At 47.6% G+C, this 18,598-nt stretch overlaps 1 protein-coding gene across 7 annotated transcripts in view; it reads right to left on the bottom strand.

Moving 5' to 3' along the window:
- Positions 1-18,598, bottom strand: part of MYO18B (myosin XVIIIB) — a 316,003-nt gene that overhangs the window by 108,599 nt on the left and 188,806 nt on the right. For all 7 annotated transcript variants that reach the window (XM_054675970.1, XM_054675972.2, XM_054675975.2 and 4 more), the window contains 2 exons: positions 2,286-2,399; positions 722-838 (listed from right to left, as the gene is read on the bottom strand). In XM_054675970.1, the coding sequence (XP_054531945.1) occupies positions 722-838; positions 2,286-2,399 (231 nt within the window). The remainder of the gene's footprint in view (positions 1-721; positions 839-2,285; positions 2,400-18,598) is intronic.

The following is an 18,598-nucleotide window of genomic DNA, read 5'->3' as shown; positions in this document are numbered from 1 at the left end:
AGAAAGAAAGAGAGGGAAAGAAGAAAAAGAGAAAGAGAATGAGAAAGGAAGGAAGGAAGAAAGAAAAGAAAGAAGGAAAGAGAAAAGAGAGAGAGAGAGGAAAGAAAGAAAGAAAGAAGGAAGGAAGGAAGGAAGGAAGGAAGGAAGGAAAGACAGGGAAAAGAAAAGAAAATGGTGGTTGGATAGGTGAATAAATGGGTAAGCGGTGGTAGGATGGATGAATGGATAAATGAATGGATGGCTGCATGGATGGATGAATGAATGGAAAGATGGATGGATGACTGGATAGATGGATAAATGGTTGGACGGACAGATGGATGGGTGGTTGGGTGGATGGGTGGATGATTGGATGGACAGATGGATGGACGGACAATGGATAGATGGATAGTTAAGTGGGTGAATGAGTAGATGGGTGGAAAAGTGAATGGGTGAATTGATGAGCAGATGAATGATCAATGGGTGGGTGGATGGGCAGATAGATGCATGAATAAATCCAAATCTTTCATGGTGGACACGTCCTCCAGAGATGCACACACCATCTGAAGGTGACACTGTCCTCCATTAGGACCACAGGAAATGCACAATTCCTAATTATCTCTGTGCACTTATCCCTCCAAGATGTTAAGACCAGGGAGTAGTCCAACCACATCACCTTCTCAACATTCCCCATTCACCCCACCCCAAGTCCCTGAGCTTCTTCCACCAAGGTCCCATTCACTACCTGAGCAATGAGGTCCTTGTGCTTCTGCATCAGCTCATTCAGGTCATCCTGGTCCTCATCGATGCGCTTCAGGAGGTCCGCCTTCTCAAACTGCAGCCTGTACAGCTGCTCATCCACCTGGGGGAGGCAGATCAGTGGTCAAGGCAAGGTGAGAGGGTGAGGGATGGGCAGCAAGGTCCAGAGGAAGAGCAAAGAGGGGCTTGCCTATAGGTGTGTGAGGTGAGTGACCATCAATGTTTAAGAGTGGCTGTGGTTACCAATGCATGTGGTAGGTATAACAGCTTGGTGGGTGGGTGGGTGGGTGTGTGTGTGTGTGTGTGTGTCTGTATTAGGCATTGCATGTGACTATGAATTCAGGGTGTATGTGTGTATGAATTTATGTCTGTGCAATCCCACTTGGGAATCTATGTGTGCACATTTTAAATGTGCCTAGTACATATATGAAAATGCAAACCCCGGCACTCTCCCTGAGAACAGGGACTTTGTTCTGTCCACAAACATAACCTCAGCAGCAAGCACCAGACGTGCCCTATAACAGGTGCTCAATAAATATGTATTGGGTGGATGAATAAACTTGGAGGCACAGGTTACCTATATGGAGGGCATTTATTTTGTATGTGTGCCTGGTGATCGCACGTGAATATGTACATTCATTCCTGTGTATACGCGTGTGCGCATGTACGTGTATGTGTGTGTGTGAATGCTTGTAGGCAAGTTCCAACAACATAAGGGACAAAAAGGCCCACAGAGATCTTGAGATAAGCATTTGCCTATAAAACTCTAACTATACCTAAACTTTAGTGTTTTATACATTGAGTATAAATCCAAGCCAACCCTGTACACCCAGATAGGGGACTGGGAAATCTACATCCAATTCTCACCAAAATAATAAATCGACAATATATGTCCATGTGTCCCCATTCAGGGGTGAGCACAGGGTAGTTCCATAATAAATGGCTCAAATCTTCTCCTGGTAATGAGCCTAAGCGGGCCAAGAGACGCCCTTGTCTCCACCTACTAGAGGGGACATGCAGTAGTCCCACAATAAGGAACAAGTTCCATCTCATGATGGTGAGCACACAGTAAGACCACAGCAGATGTCTGAGAACCACTTAGAGTGGCAAGCAGGGTGGGCACACAACATACAGTTGTGTTTCCACATTGGGTACTGAGCAAATAACAAGCTCACATCAGACGCACATTCACAGCACTGAGCACCCATTATGTCCACAACAGACTTCCTTGCTTATCGTTGCAGATGGGAACACACAGTTGAGCCTCACTGATGCCCTTATATCTTTATAATGCTCAGCTGACAGTAGGATGCCTGCACGTTCAGAACGCTGAGCACCTAGTAGGTCTACAATAAGTCCCCTTGTCCCTCTTACAGAGCTGAGCACACAAGAGGCCTACAATGGATGTCTGTACCTCCAAGGTGCTACCTGGTAGGTTTACAATAAATGTCCTCGTACTTCCTATAGTGCTGAGCGCACACTAGGCCCACACTAGCTCCCAGAGGCCTATGCTGGCCCAGGTCCCTGCAGCTGCAGGAAGGGACGGGTACCAGGCTCTTGTTCCGCGTCATGTTCTCCAGCTCGCTGTGCATGCTCTCCAGGTCCGCTGTGAGCACCTTCTGGGTCTTCAAGGCCTCCTCACACTTGGCTTCACTCTGCTCCAGCTGGACCAGGCAAGAGGTGGAGAAGAGAAGAAAAGAAAATGAGAAGAGAAGAGAGGAAGGGAGGTGGGAGGGGAGGGGAGGGGACGTGGGAGGGGAGGGGAGGGGAGGGGGGAGGGGAGGGGAGGTGGGAGGGGAGGGGGGAGGGGAGGGGAGGGGAGGTGGGAGGGGAGGGGAGGTGGGAGGGGAGGGGAGGGGAGGTGGGAGGGGAGGGGAGGTGGGAGGGGAGGGGAGGTGGGAGGGGAGGGGAGGGGAGGTGGGAGGGGAGGGGAGGGGAGGTGGGAGGGGAGGGGAGGTGGGAGGGGAAGGGAGGGGAGGTGGGAGGGGAGGGGGGAAGAGAGCGGAGGGGAAGGGAGAGGGGAGGGGAGGTGAGGCGAGGGGAGGGGAGGTGAGGCGAGGCAAGGGGAGGCGAGGGGAGGGGAGGCGAGGGGAGGGGAGGGGAGGGGAGGCAAGGGGAGGCGAAGGGAGGCGAGGGGAGGCGAGTGGAGGGGAGAGGAGGCGAGGGGAGGCGAGGGGAGGCGAGGGGAGGGGAGGTGAGGGGAAGCGAGGGGAGGCGAGGGGAGGGGAGGCGAAGGGAGGCGAGGGGAGGCGAGGGGAGGGGAGGCGAGGGGAGGCGAGGGGAGGCGAGGGGAGGCGAGGGGAGGCGAGGGGAGGCGAGGGGAGGCGAGGGGAGGGGAGGCGAGGGGAGGGGAGGCGAGGGGAGGGGAGGGGAGGCGAGGGGAGAGAAGAGGCCTCCTCATGAGGCTGCCTCCTTGAATGTCCTTCCCCTCTAGCTCAGCCCAGCCCCTCCCAGGCACGGGATTAATATACAGGCGGCCCTCGTGTCTTCACAACTGTTCATCAACTCACACCTGGGAGAAAGCAAATAAATTTGCATTTGAAGCTGCCAGGTTCTGAGCCCACTCAAAATGTCACCCCTGGTGCATCACCAGGAGTTATTCCTCAGTTCCATTCAGCAAATCCTTGCTGAAGCCCATTCAGTGCCAGGCACCGGACATGCAGGGAACAATCAAGCTGGCCCCTGCCCTCTCAGTGGGAGACAGGCAAGAACAGCTAATGACAACCTCTTTGTGCAGTAGAGGAAAGAGGGGGACACTGGCACAGTGGAAACGCAGGATGGGAATTGAGGGAGGCTTCCTGTAGGAGGTGGTTTGACGGCCCATGGGAACCAGCCAAGTGGAAGTTTCTTAACCAGGGTTCAGGGTTAAAAGTGGGTCCACAGACCCTCTTTAAAAGGGTATGCAAAATAGTCTGCATGTGAGCATTTAGCATTTTGCTGGGTTCATAGCTTTCACTAGATCCTCGAAGGCTAAGAGCCACCGACTTAAATAAAGCTCTTTCTCTCACTTTTCTTTCTCTTTTCCTCCCAGCTGCACACAGTAGGCCTCCTATCCTAGCAAAGTGGAGTCATCAAGATTCGTCCAATTACTTATGTACGTGGCCCCAGGTGACAGACACGCCCCACTGGAGAAACCCATATTCATGCACATACCCTAAATCCATTCTGCAATTGGCAGCTGCCTCTTCTGAACTCTAACTCAGCTTTTTTTTTTTTTTTTTTTTTTGAGATGGAGTCTTGCTCTGTCGCCCAGGATGGAGTGCAGTGCCACGATCTCAGCTCACTGCAACCTGCACCTCCTGGGTTCCAGCGATTCTCCTGCCTCAGCCTCTGGAGTAGCTGGGACTACAGGCGCCTGCCACCATGCACGGCTAATTTTTGTGTTTTTTAGTAGAGACGGGGTTTCATCATATTGGCCAGGCTGGTCTTGAACTCCTGACCTTGTGATCTGCCCGCCTCAGCCTCCCACAGTGCTGGGATTACAGGCGTGAGCCACCATGCCCAGCCTAACTCAGCTCATTTATAATGTTCAGCTCACAGCAGGATGCCTGCACATTCAGAGTGCTGAACATTTAGTAGGTCTACAGTAAGTCCCGTTGGCCCTCTTATCCCCCTTTTCTGTATCTCGGAACAGAAAACACTCTTAGAAATCACCTAAGGTAAACATTCGGGGCTCAGAGAGGGATGGGTCACAACTCACAAAACCCCCTTTTCCAGCCCCTGAGAACAATGTATTCCTGCAGTTGGGCCCAGCAAAAGAGGGCTGGGGGCCCATTTCACTCGGCAAATGGGAGGGATTGAGACACACTGAGAAAATTGATGTAGAGCAAAGGAAGGTAATTGGCCTTGTTAGAGCATAATGGACAGAGGAAGTGAGATGGTCTTATTTTCCAGCAGGTAACTCAAGTGCCTCTGCCACGGCTAGGAGGTGGATGATAGGGCTCCCCTGAAGGCAGGCAGGGCAAAACCAGCCCCTCTTTTGAGCAGAAGTCAGAGGACTCATGAAGGAGAAGCACTTAAGCTAAGACCTAAAAGATGCAAAGGAAGGGCCGGTTGCGGTGGCTCACACCTGTAATCCCAGCACTGTGGGAGGTTGAGACGGGCAGATCACCTGAGGTCAGGAGTTCAAGACCAGCCTGACCAACATGGTGAAACCCCATCTCTAGTAAAAATACAAAAAAATTAGCCGGGTATGGTGGTACATACCTGTAATCCCAGCTACTTGGGAGGCTGAGGCAGGAGAATTGCTTGAACCCGGGAGGCAGAGGTTGCAGTGAGCCGAGATCGCACCATTGCACTCCAGCCTGGGTAACAAGACCGAAACTCCGTCTCAGGAAAAAAAAAAAAAAAAAAAGGAAAGAAAGAAACAAGATGCAAAGTAGATGGCCATGTGCAGAGTGCACTGGGCAGCAGCAATAGCAAGTGCAAAGGCCCTGAGGCAGAGACAGGAACTAACGGTGGTGCTGAGGAACAGAAACCTCACTAGTGCAGCCGGGCAGCTGTACAGAGAAGGAGAGGAGGAGGAGATGCTGAAGATGTGGATGGGGGTCACATCTCTGAGGCTTGTGAGCTGGGCTACAAAGCTTAGATTTTATTTCAGTCTGCCAGGAAGCCATGGATGGTTTCTAAGGAGGTAGGTGGCCTAATCTCCCTCTGGCTGCTGTGGGGAGGGTGGGACCAGATTGGAAATAGGGCAGCCAGTGAGGGGATCGCCATGTTCCTGCAGGAAGGAGGCGGTGGAGGTGCTCCAGCCGGGGTGGAAGGGGTGGAAGTGGAAATAAATGGAAGAATCGGCACAGCAGGGCGTGCAAACAACAAAAGGTCTAGGCGGCAGGAGCAGATGGGCCATCAAGGGAGATGATGTCAGATAACTAATGGTGGAAGAGGAGGCCTCACGCAGGGCCCCTCTGCCAGGCCAAGGAGCTGGGCTGGGAGCCAGGAGGCAAGAGAGAGTCATTGTAAATAAAGCAACAGGGCAAAGCAGAACACGATGACACAGTTCCCATCTGCCCAGCCCCTACTTCAGCAGAGGGTTTCAGCAGCATGATCCCGCCAGTCCTCGGAGCCCCCGGAGAAAGGAGGCTCTATTTTTATCCCCATTTTATAGATGGCATAATGGTGCATGATCCAGAAATGCTCTTTCCTTTCCCTTCTTTCCTTGGAGCAAGCAGAGAGAGGGACGACTTATCCCCAGACAGAGATCAACACAGACAGCAGTCAATGGAGACAGCTGCTGGCCTTCTTAGCTCATACTGGGCTGGAGATAGGATTATCTTGGCCCTGATGGTTTTGGCATTAGCAGTCCCACCTGCTACTGTTGCTTGGGGACCATGTTCAAGGCACTGTGCTTTCTCTGCCTTGCTTCATGACAGCCCCACAGCACCTCTAGGAGAAAGGTGCCACCATTAGGACCTTTTGATAAAGGCGGACTCTGTGAGACACAGAGGGGAAGTGACTTGTTCACCATCACAGAGCTGGTCTGTGGAGACCCTGCTTGCTCCAATGCCAGAGCCCAAGCTCTTAACCACTAAGCTTCACTGCCCCTCATAGAAAGTCACTCACTGGAAGGTCTGACCACACAGACGGAATGGATCAAAATAAAGAGAGAGCTCTGTTGCAGAGAAAACAGCTCAGTGGTTTCGTGCTGTAACGGAAACCTCTTAGGCAGCATCAGGAGAGCCTGGACTAAGTTGGGAGTCTGTAAAATGACAGAACTCGGAGTTTGAGCAAATGTGGTGGAAATATGCATCATTCCTGGAACCTGCCAGGGATGAACACATTCATTCCGAAGGACAGAGGAAGGAAACCAACGTTACCAACACTAAGTGCCAGATTTCACTGTGTGTGTGGTTCAGAGCTTGGGCACTGGCGCCAGACCTGAGGCAGTCTGCTTCTCCCAGCAGCACCGTCTTGCTATGCCTCAGTTTCCTCCTCTATAAAATAGGGATGGTTCCATCACAGGATGTCTGCAGGATACACGGATGAAAACATGCAAAGTGCTTACACAGTGTCTGGCAGTGAGAAAACATTACAAAATGGTAACAATTGTCGTTGTGAGCTCCTTTCATCCCTGGGAAGTGGGAATTTTTAACTCCATTTTAGAGAGAAAGAAAATGAAGCAGAAGCCAAAAGAATGGGCCAAGTTTACACAGTCAGGATAAGCAGGGCCTCAGCACTGACCATCTTGAGGAATTTTAGCCTTCCTGTTCCACTGGGATGGGTAGAGGGAGGTCAGTGACCCTGAGGCACACAAGTCAAGCAGGTCTAGATTTTAAGAGGATCTGGATGGACCAGACCAGGCATTTCCCAGCCCAAGACCTCCACGGGGCAGGCCCCGGGCCGCTGCTGACAAGCTGTCTTCATGCTGAGCTTTAAAAGTTTCAATTTATTGCACTTTAGGGAGCAGAAAGAAGTATGGGGCCACCTCTGGCTGATTTTTTATTATGGATGACCCAGCATAAGAAGAATTCACTGCACATTATTTCCATACAGAGGCTGTTTGACTGATGTTTTTATGAAGTCGGTGGCAAGTCATGTTAAGGACGGAGATCAGATCCTTCAGTGGCGCAACACTGGCCAGACTCGCCTTTGAAAATGCCTTCCCCTGAGGAGCTCCAGGAAGAGCCGTCAGAGAGCAGTGGGTAGTAAAGGTGGTTGGGTTGACAGGCGACAGGGAAGAATTATTGACATTCACTCTCCAACCCTTGTGGCCAGTGTGACAATGAGGACCTGAGGTGACAGATGACACTTCCCACCTTTCGACTCCGAGTAATCATCACGTCCCCATGGACAAGGCCTCTCAGGGGTGGAGAGGTTCAGGGTGAGATGAAGGTCCTGCAATTTCCATCTCTCTCCCGACCTAGTGTGGGCTGGACCCCAATAGACCCTCAACAACACAACCGATTTGATTTTAGTTTAAGTTCATTAGATTTTTGTTTCTCTTCCAATTTTTACTATTTGTAAAATCAATAGAACAATGGCATAAGTATGTGGGTACAAAGCACCAAAACACTTTCAATAGCTAGAAAAAGCACCTTCCTCTGGTGCGTACTAAGTCATTCTATTGTTCTCTAATTAAATCAGCCCAGCTTCCCCAGATCTGCTCGAATTCTGCAAGGCAGGCATCTACGGAGGGCTTCATTGCCTACTATTCCCTTGGGATAGGACCCTTCTTCTACTAAATAGTAAAATGTTCATTCCAAGTCCTCCCCATACTGTAGTTACAGAGGGAAACATGCTTCAGATCTTATGCATAAATTAAGCGCTGCTAAGCTTTGGCCTGGGGATATTTGGTGGGGCCCTGACTCTTCTGTGATTGTGGGTCCTGGAAGCCTGGAGTTCACAGGGGTAAGATGAGATGAGCTCCATCTAGGGTCAAAGAATGGGAGGGAAGGAGAGGTTGCATTCTACGTTCTCTACCAACCGGGGGGATGTTTAACATCACACAGTATCATGTGGTGGTTAGGAGCAGACCCAAAGGTCAGGCAGAATTGGATTTCAGTCCCAGTACCTCCATCCATGAGCCTGTGACCTTGGGCAGGTTAGGTTACTGAACTTTGATTTTTCCCATGCGTATTAGTCTGTTCTCACACTACTAATGAAGACATACCTGAGACTGGATAATTTATAAAGGAAAGAGGTATACTGGACTCACAGTTCCACATGACTGGGGAGGCCTCAAAATCATGGCAGAAGGCAAAGGAGAAGCAAAGGCATGTCTTACATGGGTGCAATCAAGAGGGCATGTGCAGGGAAACTCCCCTTTATAAAACCGTCAGATCTCGTGAGACTTATTCACTATCACAAGACCAGCATGGGAAAGACTTGCTCCCCATGATTCAAACACCTCCCAGCAGTTCCCTCTCATGACACGTGGAAATTATGGGAGCTACTTTTGATTCAAGATGAGATTTGTGTGGGAACATAGCCAAACCATATCATCATCCAAAAAATGGGGGACAAAATGATTTGCATTCATTGAGTAGGACTGCTGAGTACAGCTGTATCAGTTGTGCACTGTACAAGCCTAGGAGATGCCATGCACAAAGGTTATGAGGATGAGCTGTTACTCTGTGCCAGACACTGCTCTGAACACTTTTCATGTATTAATTCATCTAACTTTCAGAACAGCACTCTGAGGTAGGGTCAACAACCATTCCTGTTGTTACAGTTGAGGAAACTGAGGAATAGAGAGGTTGAGTGACTTGCTGATGGTCATTCAAGTACTAAATGGCAGAGCTGGGATATGAACCCAGGTAGTCTGGTCATGAAGTTCCCACTCTGAGCCATTACCTTGCACTCTCTTGGAAACAATAGTGCCCACTACAGATGCTCTGTACAAAAAATGTGGTATGGTACATGCCCAGCATCCACTCCCCATTCTTTTGAGAGAAGGACCCCATCTTCCCTGTGATAAATGTCCATCTCCAAACATCCATGTGCTTTGATGGTGCAGATCCTGCTCCCCAAGCTCAAAGAGGGGCACATGACCTAGCCTACCCAATCAGAGCATCGCCTCCTGTTGGCCACAGTGATTGGTTCTGTAATAACGACATGGTTGACACCAAGATTTTTGCTGAGACTATGAAAATAAAGTTCACTCTTTCTGAAGCAGGATAAAAGCTTGGGAAGTCTGGGCAAGATCAAAAAGTCTGCCTAAGAATACAAGATGGAACATGCTTAAGATATAAGCTGCTGTTGTATCTTAAAGCTGACCTAAGAGGTGGCAGAGACATAATCTTGATGACATGATTGGGGTACCTAGATCTAGCCAAACCTGAAGGCAGTCCTAGCCTCAGAACTTTTCAGATATTTTGGCCAATAACTTCCCTTTTTCTATGCAAGCCAATTTGAACTGGGTTACCACCCAAAACCCAGATACAAATGAGTGAGTGAATTAAAGGAGGTAATGCATACATGATGTTAGCCACAGAATAAACACTCAAAAGACATTGCTATCTGTCAGGCATGGTGGCTTATGCCTGTAATCCTAGCATGTTGTGAGGCCGAGGTGGGAGTATCACTTGAGGCCACGAGTTCCAGACCAGCCTAGGCACCATAGCTAGACCTCATCTCTATAAAGAGCAAAAAATTAGCTGGGCATGGTGGAGCGCCTGTAGTCCCAGCTACCCAGGAGGGTGAGACAGGAAGATTCCTTGAGCCCAGGAATGCAAGGCTGCTGTGAGCTATGATCACACCACTGCACTCCAGCTTGGGCAAGCCCATCTCTTAAAAAAGAAAAACCAAACACTTCCATAGTGTTAATTGATGCTAATCTACCAAAAAAGTTGGATCAAAGTGGTTCCACCCAAAACCCTGTGACAGAGTAACAATTATTTACTGTTTACCTGTTCTGTGTAAGGATCCTTACCCATAGGAGGATCAATATTTCCCTTTCCCGATTACTCATCGAGGGGGAAAGATGGAAGGAGATTTCTTCAACACTCACTACATTAGGCACTGCGTGGCCACTTGAAATTCATTATCACTATAGCCCACAACAGCCCTGCAAGGAAGCAGTCAGCCTTCATTATTTCACAAATGTGAAAACCGCAGCCCAGGAAGAAGTGATTTGCCCAAGGTCAGACTTGTGTGCTAGTGGTTGAGACTCCAAACCCATGCCCTTCCTGGGCCACCCCAAAGACTCCTCTACACACTAGTCTCTGTTCCTGAGCTAAATCTAGGCATTCTCTCCCCTCACCCACCTCTGTTTCATTCAGTGTGAGGCCAATTGAGATTCCTATCACATAAACATCAACTACAAACTGATGAATAGCATTACTTCTCTATGTGAAGCCATCTGCCTGCTTTAAATACCTAGGTGAAATGTTTGCTAGGATTTGTTAAGCTACTAGATGAGTTGACTAGACATATGGAATGAGGTGTGGAGAGGAAAAATTCCAGTCTTTGGGCAGAATGGTTAGAACCTGGATTTCTGGGTCTGGTTGAACAACTGAGGGGATTTAAAAATACTGCATCACAAACACCACAGGGAAAGCATTCTGGTTAAGAAATGGTGTCTTTGGAAGGCTATTCTCAACACATCCCAGGCCTTGACATCCCGTCAGGGTACTTGAAAGAACCAACCTTCAACATTAAGGCTTTCCCTGAAGGGAATCACCCACAGATCAAACTAGAGACAGCCCTAACATCAAACAAAATTGTTAAATGCAAACATATTAAGAATGTCGGCCGGGAGCGGTGGCTCACACCTGTAATCCCAGCACTTTGGAAGGCCGAGGCATGCAGATCACCTGAGGTCAGGAGTTCAAGACCAGCCTGACCAACATGGAGAAACCCCATCTCTACTAAAAATACAAAATCAGCCAGGCGCGGTGGTGCATGCCTGTAATCCCAGCTACTCGGGAGGCTGAGGCAGGAGAATCGCTTGAACCTGGGAGACAGAGGTTGTGGTGAGCTGAGATGGCGCCATTGCACTCCAGCCTGGGCAATAAGAGTGAAACTCCAACTCAAAAAAAAAAAAAAGAATGTCAGGCCAGGTCCACCAATGGTCTGTGTGCAGCCCAGAAGTCTGATGACAGTGGCCATGGGGGAGAATATCTTAAGACAGTGTGGTGGCTACTCTTGGTGACTTTTAACTTAAACTATTTGGGTATATATTGAATATTCCATAATTTTCATGACATTCTGCTCCAGACCATCACTTATCAATGTATCAAAACACTTCCCTGCTGGGCATCGTGGCTTACAGCTGTAATCCCAGATCTTTGGGAGGCTGAGGCAAACGAATCGGCTGAGGCCAGGAGTTTGAGATCAGCCTGGGCAACATGGTAAGACCCACCTCTACAAGAAAATACAAAAGTTAGCCGGGCATGGTGGTGCACACCCATTAATCCCAGCTATTCGGGAGGCTGAGATGGGAGAACTGCTTGAACCCAGGAAGCAGAGGCTGCAGTGAGCCAAGATCACGCCACTCACTGCACTCCTGCCTGGGTGACAGAGCAAGATTCTGTCTCAAAAAAAAAATCTTCCTGAATATTTATTTTTCTATCTTCTTCAAAGTAATAATAAATATTATTAGTAGTAGTAGGATAATCACAACTACTTAGTATCAAGTGTTTACCACGTTGCCAGAGACAGAATTCCGTCCCCTAGAAATGTGTATGTTGAAGCCACCCCCTAATGTGATGGTATTAGGAGATGAGGCTTTGGGGAGGTAATAAGGTTTAGATCAGGTCATGAGGGTGGGGCCTCCATGATGAGATTCGTGCCCTTAGAAGAAGAAACACCAAAAAGTTCCTTCCTCTCTACCATGTGAGGACACAGAGAGAAGGCATTTGTCTGTCTGTAGGCCAGGAAAAGAGCCCACAACAGAACCCAGGCATGCTGGTACCCTGATCTCAGACTTCCAGCCTCCAGAACTATAATAAATAAATGTCTGTTACTGAAGCTACCTAGTTTAATTTACGGTATTTTTTTATGGCAGCCTGAGCTGATTAAGACATGTTAATTTATAACATGTAACATGTCTAGGAAGTAGCTGTTTTCAGTTTCAGATGAGGAAACTGAGGCACAGAGAGGTTAGTTAACTCATCAATGTCACACAGCTAATAGTGAAGGAGGCAGAATCTGAACCGAGGTCTCTTTTAAGTCCACAGCTTTTTCCTGTAAGCCCTGTGGAATATGTTCACCACCTGCTGAGTAAAGCAGGCCTCCTTTCACTTGTCTTAAGTCTATTTCTTTGAGGGCTCAAGAGTCCTCCTAATTTTTTGTATTTTAGGATCTAAGGACTGCTTGAATCCTCCACCACTGAACAGACTTCAAAAGCTTCTATCCTGACTTCCTCTCTGGTGATGATGAATCTGGATCACACTGATGCTCCAAAGAGAGAAAGAAAAATAGAAGAGCAGGATAAAACGTCCAAAAAAGGCCCTCCCTGATCCCCGTCTCATTTACATCCCTCTTTTATTATATTCCAGCACCCCTTTGCTCCCCTGAACAGCACCAGGTCTTGTGCCTCCACGTCTGTCTCCCCACTGGACACTGGGCTCCTGGAGGGTCACCTGGCTCTTGTTCAACTCTGGGTCCTGACATAGTATGAACTCGACACATGTCGTGTACTGGGAGACTGAGGCAGACACGTGAGCTCAGCAGCATCAGTGAACCCGCAGGGTGAGCCAGGACTGCCTGACTGTAGCCTGTCTGCACTGCATGCATCCTTGGGAAGAAGCCCGCAACCAGGAGTGCTCCCCCATCCTCCGTGCATAGGTCTCTAACCCAGATACCCACAGTGTCCACAGGAAGGACAAGGGGTGGGACCTGTGGGCAGGATCCCCCTCTGTAGGAGGAAATGACCTGGACAGGGAGGGTGACCACAGCCTTATTCACCAGACCCCACATACCCGAGCTGGTACCTTTCTTCAGAGCCAGAAGGAGGGTACTCTGGGAGAAACAAGGGAAGCCCAATTATAACCAAGTACCCCCATTTTTCTAAGACACAGGGGGTTTTTTTTCTCTTCTTTTTCTCCTTTCCCCTTTCCCTCTACTTCCCACTTAGCCCTTTTTGAAATGCAAAATAACCTCTCACCTCCCCCTCACCCAATGTTCCCTATAGAGCAAGTTCATCTGTGTGCTCCAAGATGAATTTCTCCTCCAGAGCAGACAGTTGATTTGGAAATCAAAGCATGTCCCCAGGAAAGTACCCCCTCCAGGGGTGGCATGCCTAAGGCATGACCACTCGGCCACTTTTACAACTTACTCTTGCCCAGAAAGGTGCCAACTCAACTGCCCGCTAGGTAACTGCCTGGTAGCAGGGAGACCCCCCTCCCTTGCTCACTCTCCTCCTGACCTTACGGAAGTGTCTGCTTTTTGCTCCAAAGGTAAAGTGGCACACTTAAAGTAGGATGTTTTGTGCCCTTCTCCCAAGCTAGCTTCAGAAATAAACTCACTTTTCCTGTACCAGGCCTGGTTCTTGTTAATTGGACTCTACATGCGGTGGCCAGCAACTAACCCAATTTTCAGTTACACTATTAATGGTCAGGGCAGAGGGCATTTTAATGAGATTTCTCTTTAATAAGTGGATTATTTTGCTAAAAAGAAAACACACCGCGTGTGTGCACACACCCACACGAGCCTGGAAACCACCAGCGTAATTCAAATCCTAGCAGAAACTGATTGAGCACTGAGGGACGGAACCACGAGTAGTGAAAGGAAAATATCTTGAGCCCCCGAATCACTAAGCTAGACGGAAAATTCAAGCTGGGAACTGCTCAGGGCAAATCTGCCCTCATTCTATTCAAAGTCATCCCTCTGCTCACTGAGATAGATGCATATTCTGACTGCCTCCTTTGGAAAGGCTTATCAGAAACTCAAAAGAATGCAACCATTTTTCTCTCACCTACCTGTGACCTGGAAGCCCCCTCCCAGCTTTGAGCCGTCCCTGCCTTTCTGGACAAAACCATTGTACTTCTTACACATATTGATTGATGTCTCATGTCTCCCTAAAATGTATAAAACCAAGCTGTGCCCCGACCACCTTGGGCACTTCGTCAGGACTTCCTGAGGCTGTCACAGGCGCGCGTCCTCAACCTTGGAGAAATAAACTTTCTAAATTAACTGAGACCTGCCTCAAATTCTGGGGGTTCACAGAGTCATGGCCGTGGAGGTAGACTTTCCATCATCCTGCACCACTCCCACCCTCACCAGAATATCCAGCTAAACAGAACACCCTCTGCCTGACCAACTGATTTAAAATTTGGATTCTAAGATGTTTAACATTGACCCATTAGATTACATCAAAATCAAGAATTTCTCTTCATAAAAAGACACCACCAAGAAAATGTAATGGTCAACCCTAAAGTGAGAGAAAATAATGGCAACAGACATATGTAGCAAAGAGCTTCTATCAAAGTATCCCACAAATCACTAAGAAAAATACAAACAACCCAACAGAAAAATAAGCATATGCCTTGGACAGGTAAAAATAAATATCGAAATGGATGATATACTTTGAAAAGGTGAACATCAGAGAAGTGCAAAATAGAATAAAAAATATTCTCCTTCCCTCGGAATGGCTAAAATGCCAACAACTGATAATAATACCAACTGCCAGCCATGACAGGAAGCCAGTAGGACTTTCGTGTTCTGTTGATGGGAATGTAAATGTCTACAGGTACCTTGGAAATTTATTTTGTAGTATCTGCTAAAGACAAAAACCATGTGTACTATGATCCAGAGATATCACACTTCTAGTTATGCACCCTACAGAAATGCATACATTTGCTCCCCTCCCATAAAATAATGTGCAAAAAAATGTTCATACTGGCTCTATTCATAACCAAAACCTAGACAAAACCCACATATCCATAAACAGCAACATGGATAAGATAAATTGTGGTAGTCACATACAACCGCAACAACAATAAACCAATTATTAGGTTGGTGCAAAAGTAACTGCAGTTTTTGCCATTAATTTAATGCCATTACTTTTTGCCATTACTTTAATTGCCTAAAACACACGCAATAATATCAATATAGCTCACATGCATAAATAGAGGAAAAAAAGGCAAGATACAAGGCCAGCACGTGTGGATGGTGAGAATTTCTCTAACGAGAAACATGGGAAGACAGAAGACAAAAGGCCTGTGTGGAAGGGGACAGGTTCTCACACTGGCATTTGGTTCATCACCCTTTCTGCTAAAACCACCAGGTGCCTTTTGAGAACTGGCCTTACTGCAAAGGCCAGGTGGAGGGTGGGGCCAGGGTAAGGAGATTTTATCTTCCCCAGGATTACTCAGTGCTTGAGACACTGGTGCTAGGATGACAAGCTCATCCCTTTTGGTCTGGGACTTTCTGGTTTTAAAAGTCCTTTGTCCTGGGAATCTCAGACCTGCATAAATAAAAATGGCTCTGAAATTGGAAAGAAATAGGGGTTCACATTCCAGTTCACCCAAAATTGAGGAACATTCTACAATGCAACTGGCCTGAACTCTCCAAAAAATGTCAGTATCATAAAAAAAGACAGACTGAGGAACTATGACACCATGAAAATAATGGAAGCAGTTTTACTTTCCAAGTTGGATCCTAAATTGGGAGATAAATTGCTGTAACGGACACTGGGGGGTAATTGGCAAAATTTAAAAAGACAGCAGATAAAATCAGGGGTCAGATAATAATTATTTTAGGCTTGGAAGGTCAAGAGGCAAAATCAAGTATATATGTGGGTACTTACATAACCACCTTAAATGTAACCATTTAAAAACAAACAAACAAAATTCTTTGCTCACCAGCTATAATAAAATAAACAAACAAACAAAAACCACAAAGAAACCTGCAGTTGGCTGGACTTGGCTTTTGGGCCCTAGTTTGCCAACTCCTGGATTAGAAAATATTTTTAGGCGGGGCGCAGTGGCTCACACCTGTAATCCCAGCACTTTGGGAGGCCGAGGTGGGCAGATCACCTGAGGTCGGGAGTTTGAGACCAGCCTGACCAACGTGGAGAAATCCCGTCTCTACTAAAAATACAAAAAATTAGCTGGGCGTGGTGGCGCATGCCTGTAATCCCAGCTACTTGGGAGGCTGAGACAGGGGAATCGCTTGAACCCAGGAGGCAGAGATTGTGGTGAGCTGAGATCATGCCACTGCACTCCAGCCTGGGCGACAAGAGCAAAACTGTGTCTCAAAAAAAAAAAAAAAAGAAAAGAGAAAGAAGGAAAGAAAGAAAGGGAAGAAAGAAGGAAGCAAGGAAGGATTTTTATCAATATTAAATTTTGTGATTTTGATTAGGATACAGGGGCACCATGTCTTTAACTTGCTTTTAGATAATTCAGAAAATTTATAGAGAGAACCAGATCGCAAATGTGGAAAAATATTAAAAGTTGATGAATCTGGGTGAAAAACTTAAATAAGCCCCTTGAACTATTCTTGCAACTTCTCTGTAAGTTTTAAATTCTTTCAAAATATATTTTCTTAAATCTCAGTTCCATCCATCTCTGTGACTTTGAGCAATTTGCCTCTACGCAGAGCCTCCTCCTGTATAAAATGGGCATAGGCTGGGCGTGTTGGCTCAAGCCTGTAATCCCAGCACTTTGGGAGGTTGAGGCTGGAGGATCGCTTGAGCCCAGGAGTTTCAGACCAGCCTGGGCAACATGGTGAAACCTCATCTCTACAAAAAAACAAACAAACAACAACAAAAATTAGCTGGACATGATGGTGAAACTTCATCTCTACCAAAAAAAAAAAAAAAATTAGCAGGGCATGGTGGCACATGCCAGCTACTTGGGAGGCTGAGGTGGGAGGATTGCTTGAGCCTGAAATGTTGAGGCTGCAGTGAGCCATGATTGAGCCACTGCACTCTAGCCTTGGTGACAGAGCAAGACCCTGTCTCAATAAAAAAAAAAAAGAAAAGGCATAATACTAGCTGTCTCCTCTCCTCTGGAGTCTGGTCACCACCTGTCCGGTCTCTCCCCACTCATTCACTGAGCACTTGCTGTATACAGTCACACTCCCACACACTGGTTCAAAACAGAAAAGGCTCCTGCCGTTGCAGAATTCACTGCACTCAAGTGGGTTTGGGGGATATAATCAGGTCATGACGTTGATATATTTGGCACCATGACTAGCACAGTGTAAAGAATCAATGTTCCCCGTCAATATCGTTGCTGTAGAATAGTTATCACGACCTTGACAGGCCCCTCCATGACTAAATGGTAACAGGTCCTTTTGGGGAGATGTCCCCGCCTTCTTGCTTATAATGAAACCAGCCTCTTCCCACTTCATTCATCATAGCATTGAATGTGTCAATATTTGTGGGGTGAACAGGCCTGTGATAACCATGTTTTTAACCAATTACAATTCTGTCTTTATCTTCTCCGACAGGAGGTTATGTTAATATTGAATAAATTCACTCCAACATAATCTTTTTAAAAAAGGCTCTTCAAATAAAACATCGCAGGAAGCCACCTGTTCCATAGTTCCTGGCTGGGGAAAAATGTTCCCCAGGTGCCCACACACAAAAGACTCCCATCAGGGTCATCTTCCCAGTGCTTACTAACTATTTCCAATGTCTCATGGAAGCATGGATGACACACGGTGATAAATGTCCCAATTAAGGGCACTGAGCATGAATCCAGGGTTATTAGTCTTCTAAGCACTAACAGAGAGCCTCGGGCTATTAACAAACCACTGCTGGGAGCTCACAGTGTATAAGTCGCACAAGGCTTTGTGGCTCCATCTGAGTAAACACCGGAGCTGACCCAGAATTCCCAAGTGGAAGGACCTACAGGAGCACTCAGGGTGTCCAGGGAAGATGTGGCCTGTAGTCCCTGCACTTTGGGAGGCCAAGGCGGGTGGATCACTTGAGCCCAGGAGTTCAAGACCAGCCTGGGCGACACAGAGAAACTTTGTCTCTAGCAAAAATACAGAACAATTAGCCAGGTGTGGTGGTGCATGCCTGTATTCTGCTTGAGGTTGAGGCTGTAGTAAACTGCGATTGCACCACTGCACTCCAGCCTGGATGACAGGGCAAGACCTTGCCTCAAAATAAAAAAAAATTTAAAAAGGATGTAATAGCCCCGAGACAGCAGAGGACCAACAGGAGGCATTGGTGGCATGGCGGGGAGAGGTTAAATTCCCAGGTACCTGAGTCGGATTCCTTCAGTTCAAACCCAGGCTGGGATTTTTATTAATTACCTTTGTGACTTTGGCTAAGTCTTTTACTATGTTTACTCACCCCAGTCCCTGCCTTTAAGGGTTTAGAAAAAAAATGATGGAAACAAAGGAATAATTACAGGGAGTGACAAGTACTAACTTAGGGGCGGGCCCAACAGATTGTGGGGAAGGAGAGGCGGCACCCTCACCCAGCCCATGGAGGTCCAAGAGGGCTCCAAGAGAGGACACCCAAAGT

The sequence above is a fragment of the Pan troglodytes genome, chromosome 23 (assembly GCF_028858775.2).
Source record: "Pan troglodytes isolate AG18354 chromosome 23, NHGRI_mPanTro3-v2.0_pri, whole genome shotgun sequence".
NCBI lineage: Eukaryota > Metazoa > Chordata > Mammalia > Primates > Hominidae > Pan > Pan troglodytes.
Note: the sequence above shows the minus strand (reverse complement) of the source record. Positions and strands in the feature narration are given on the sequence as shown.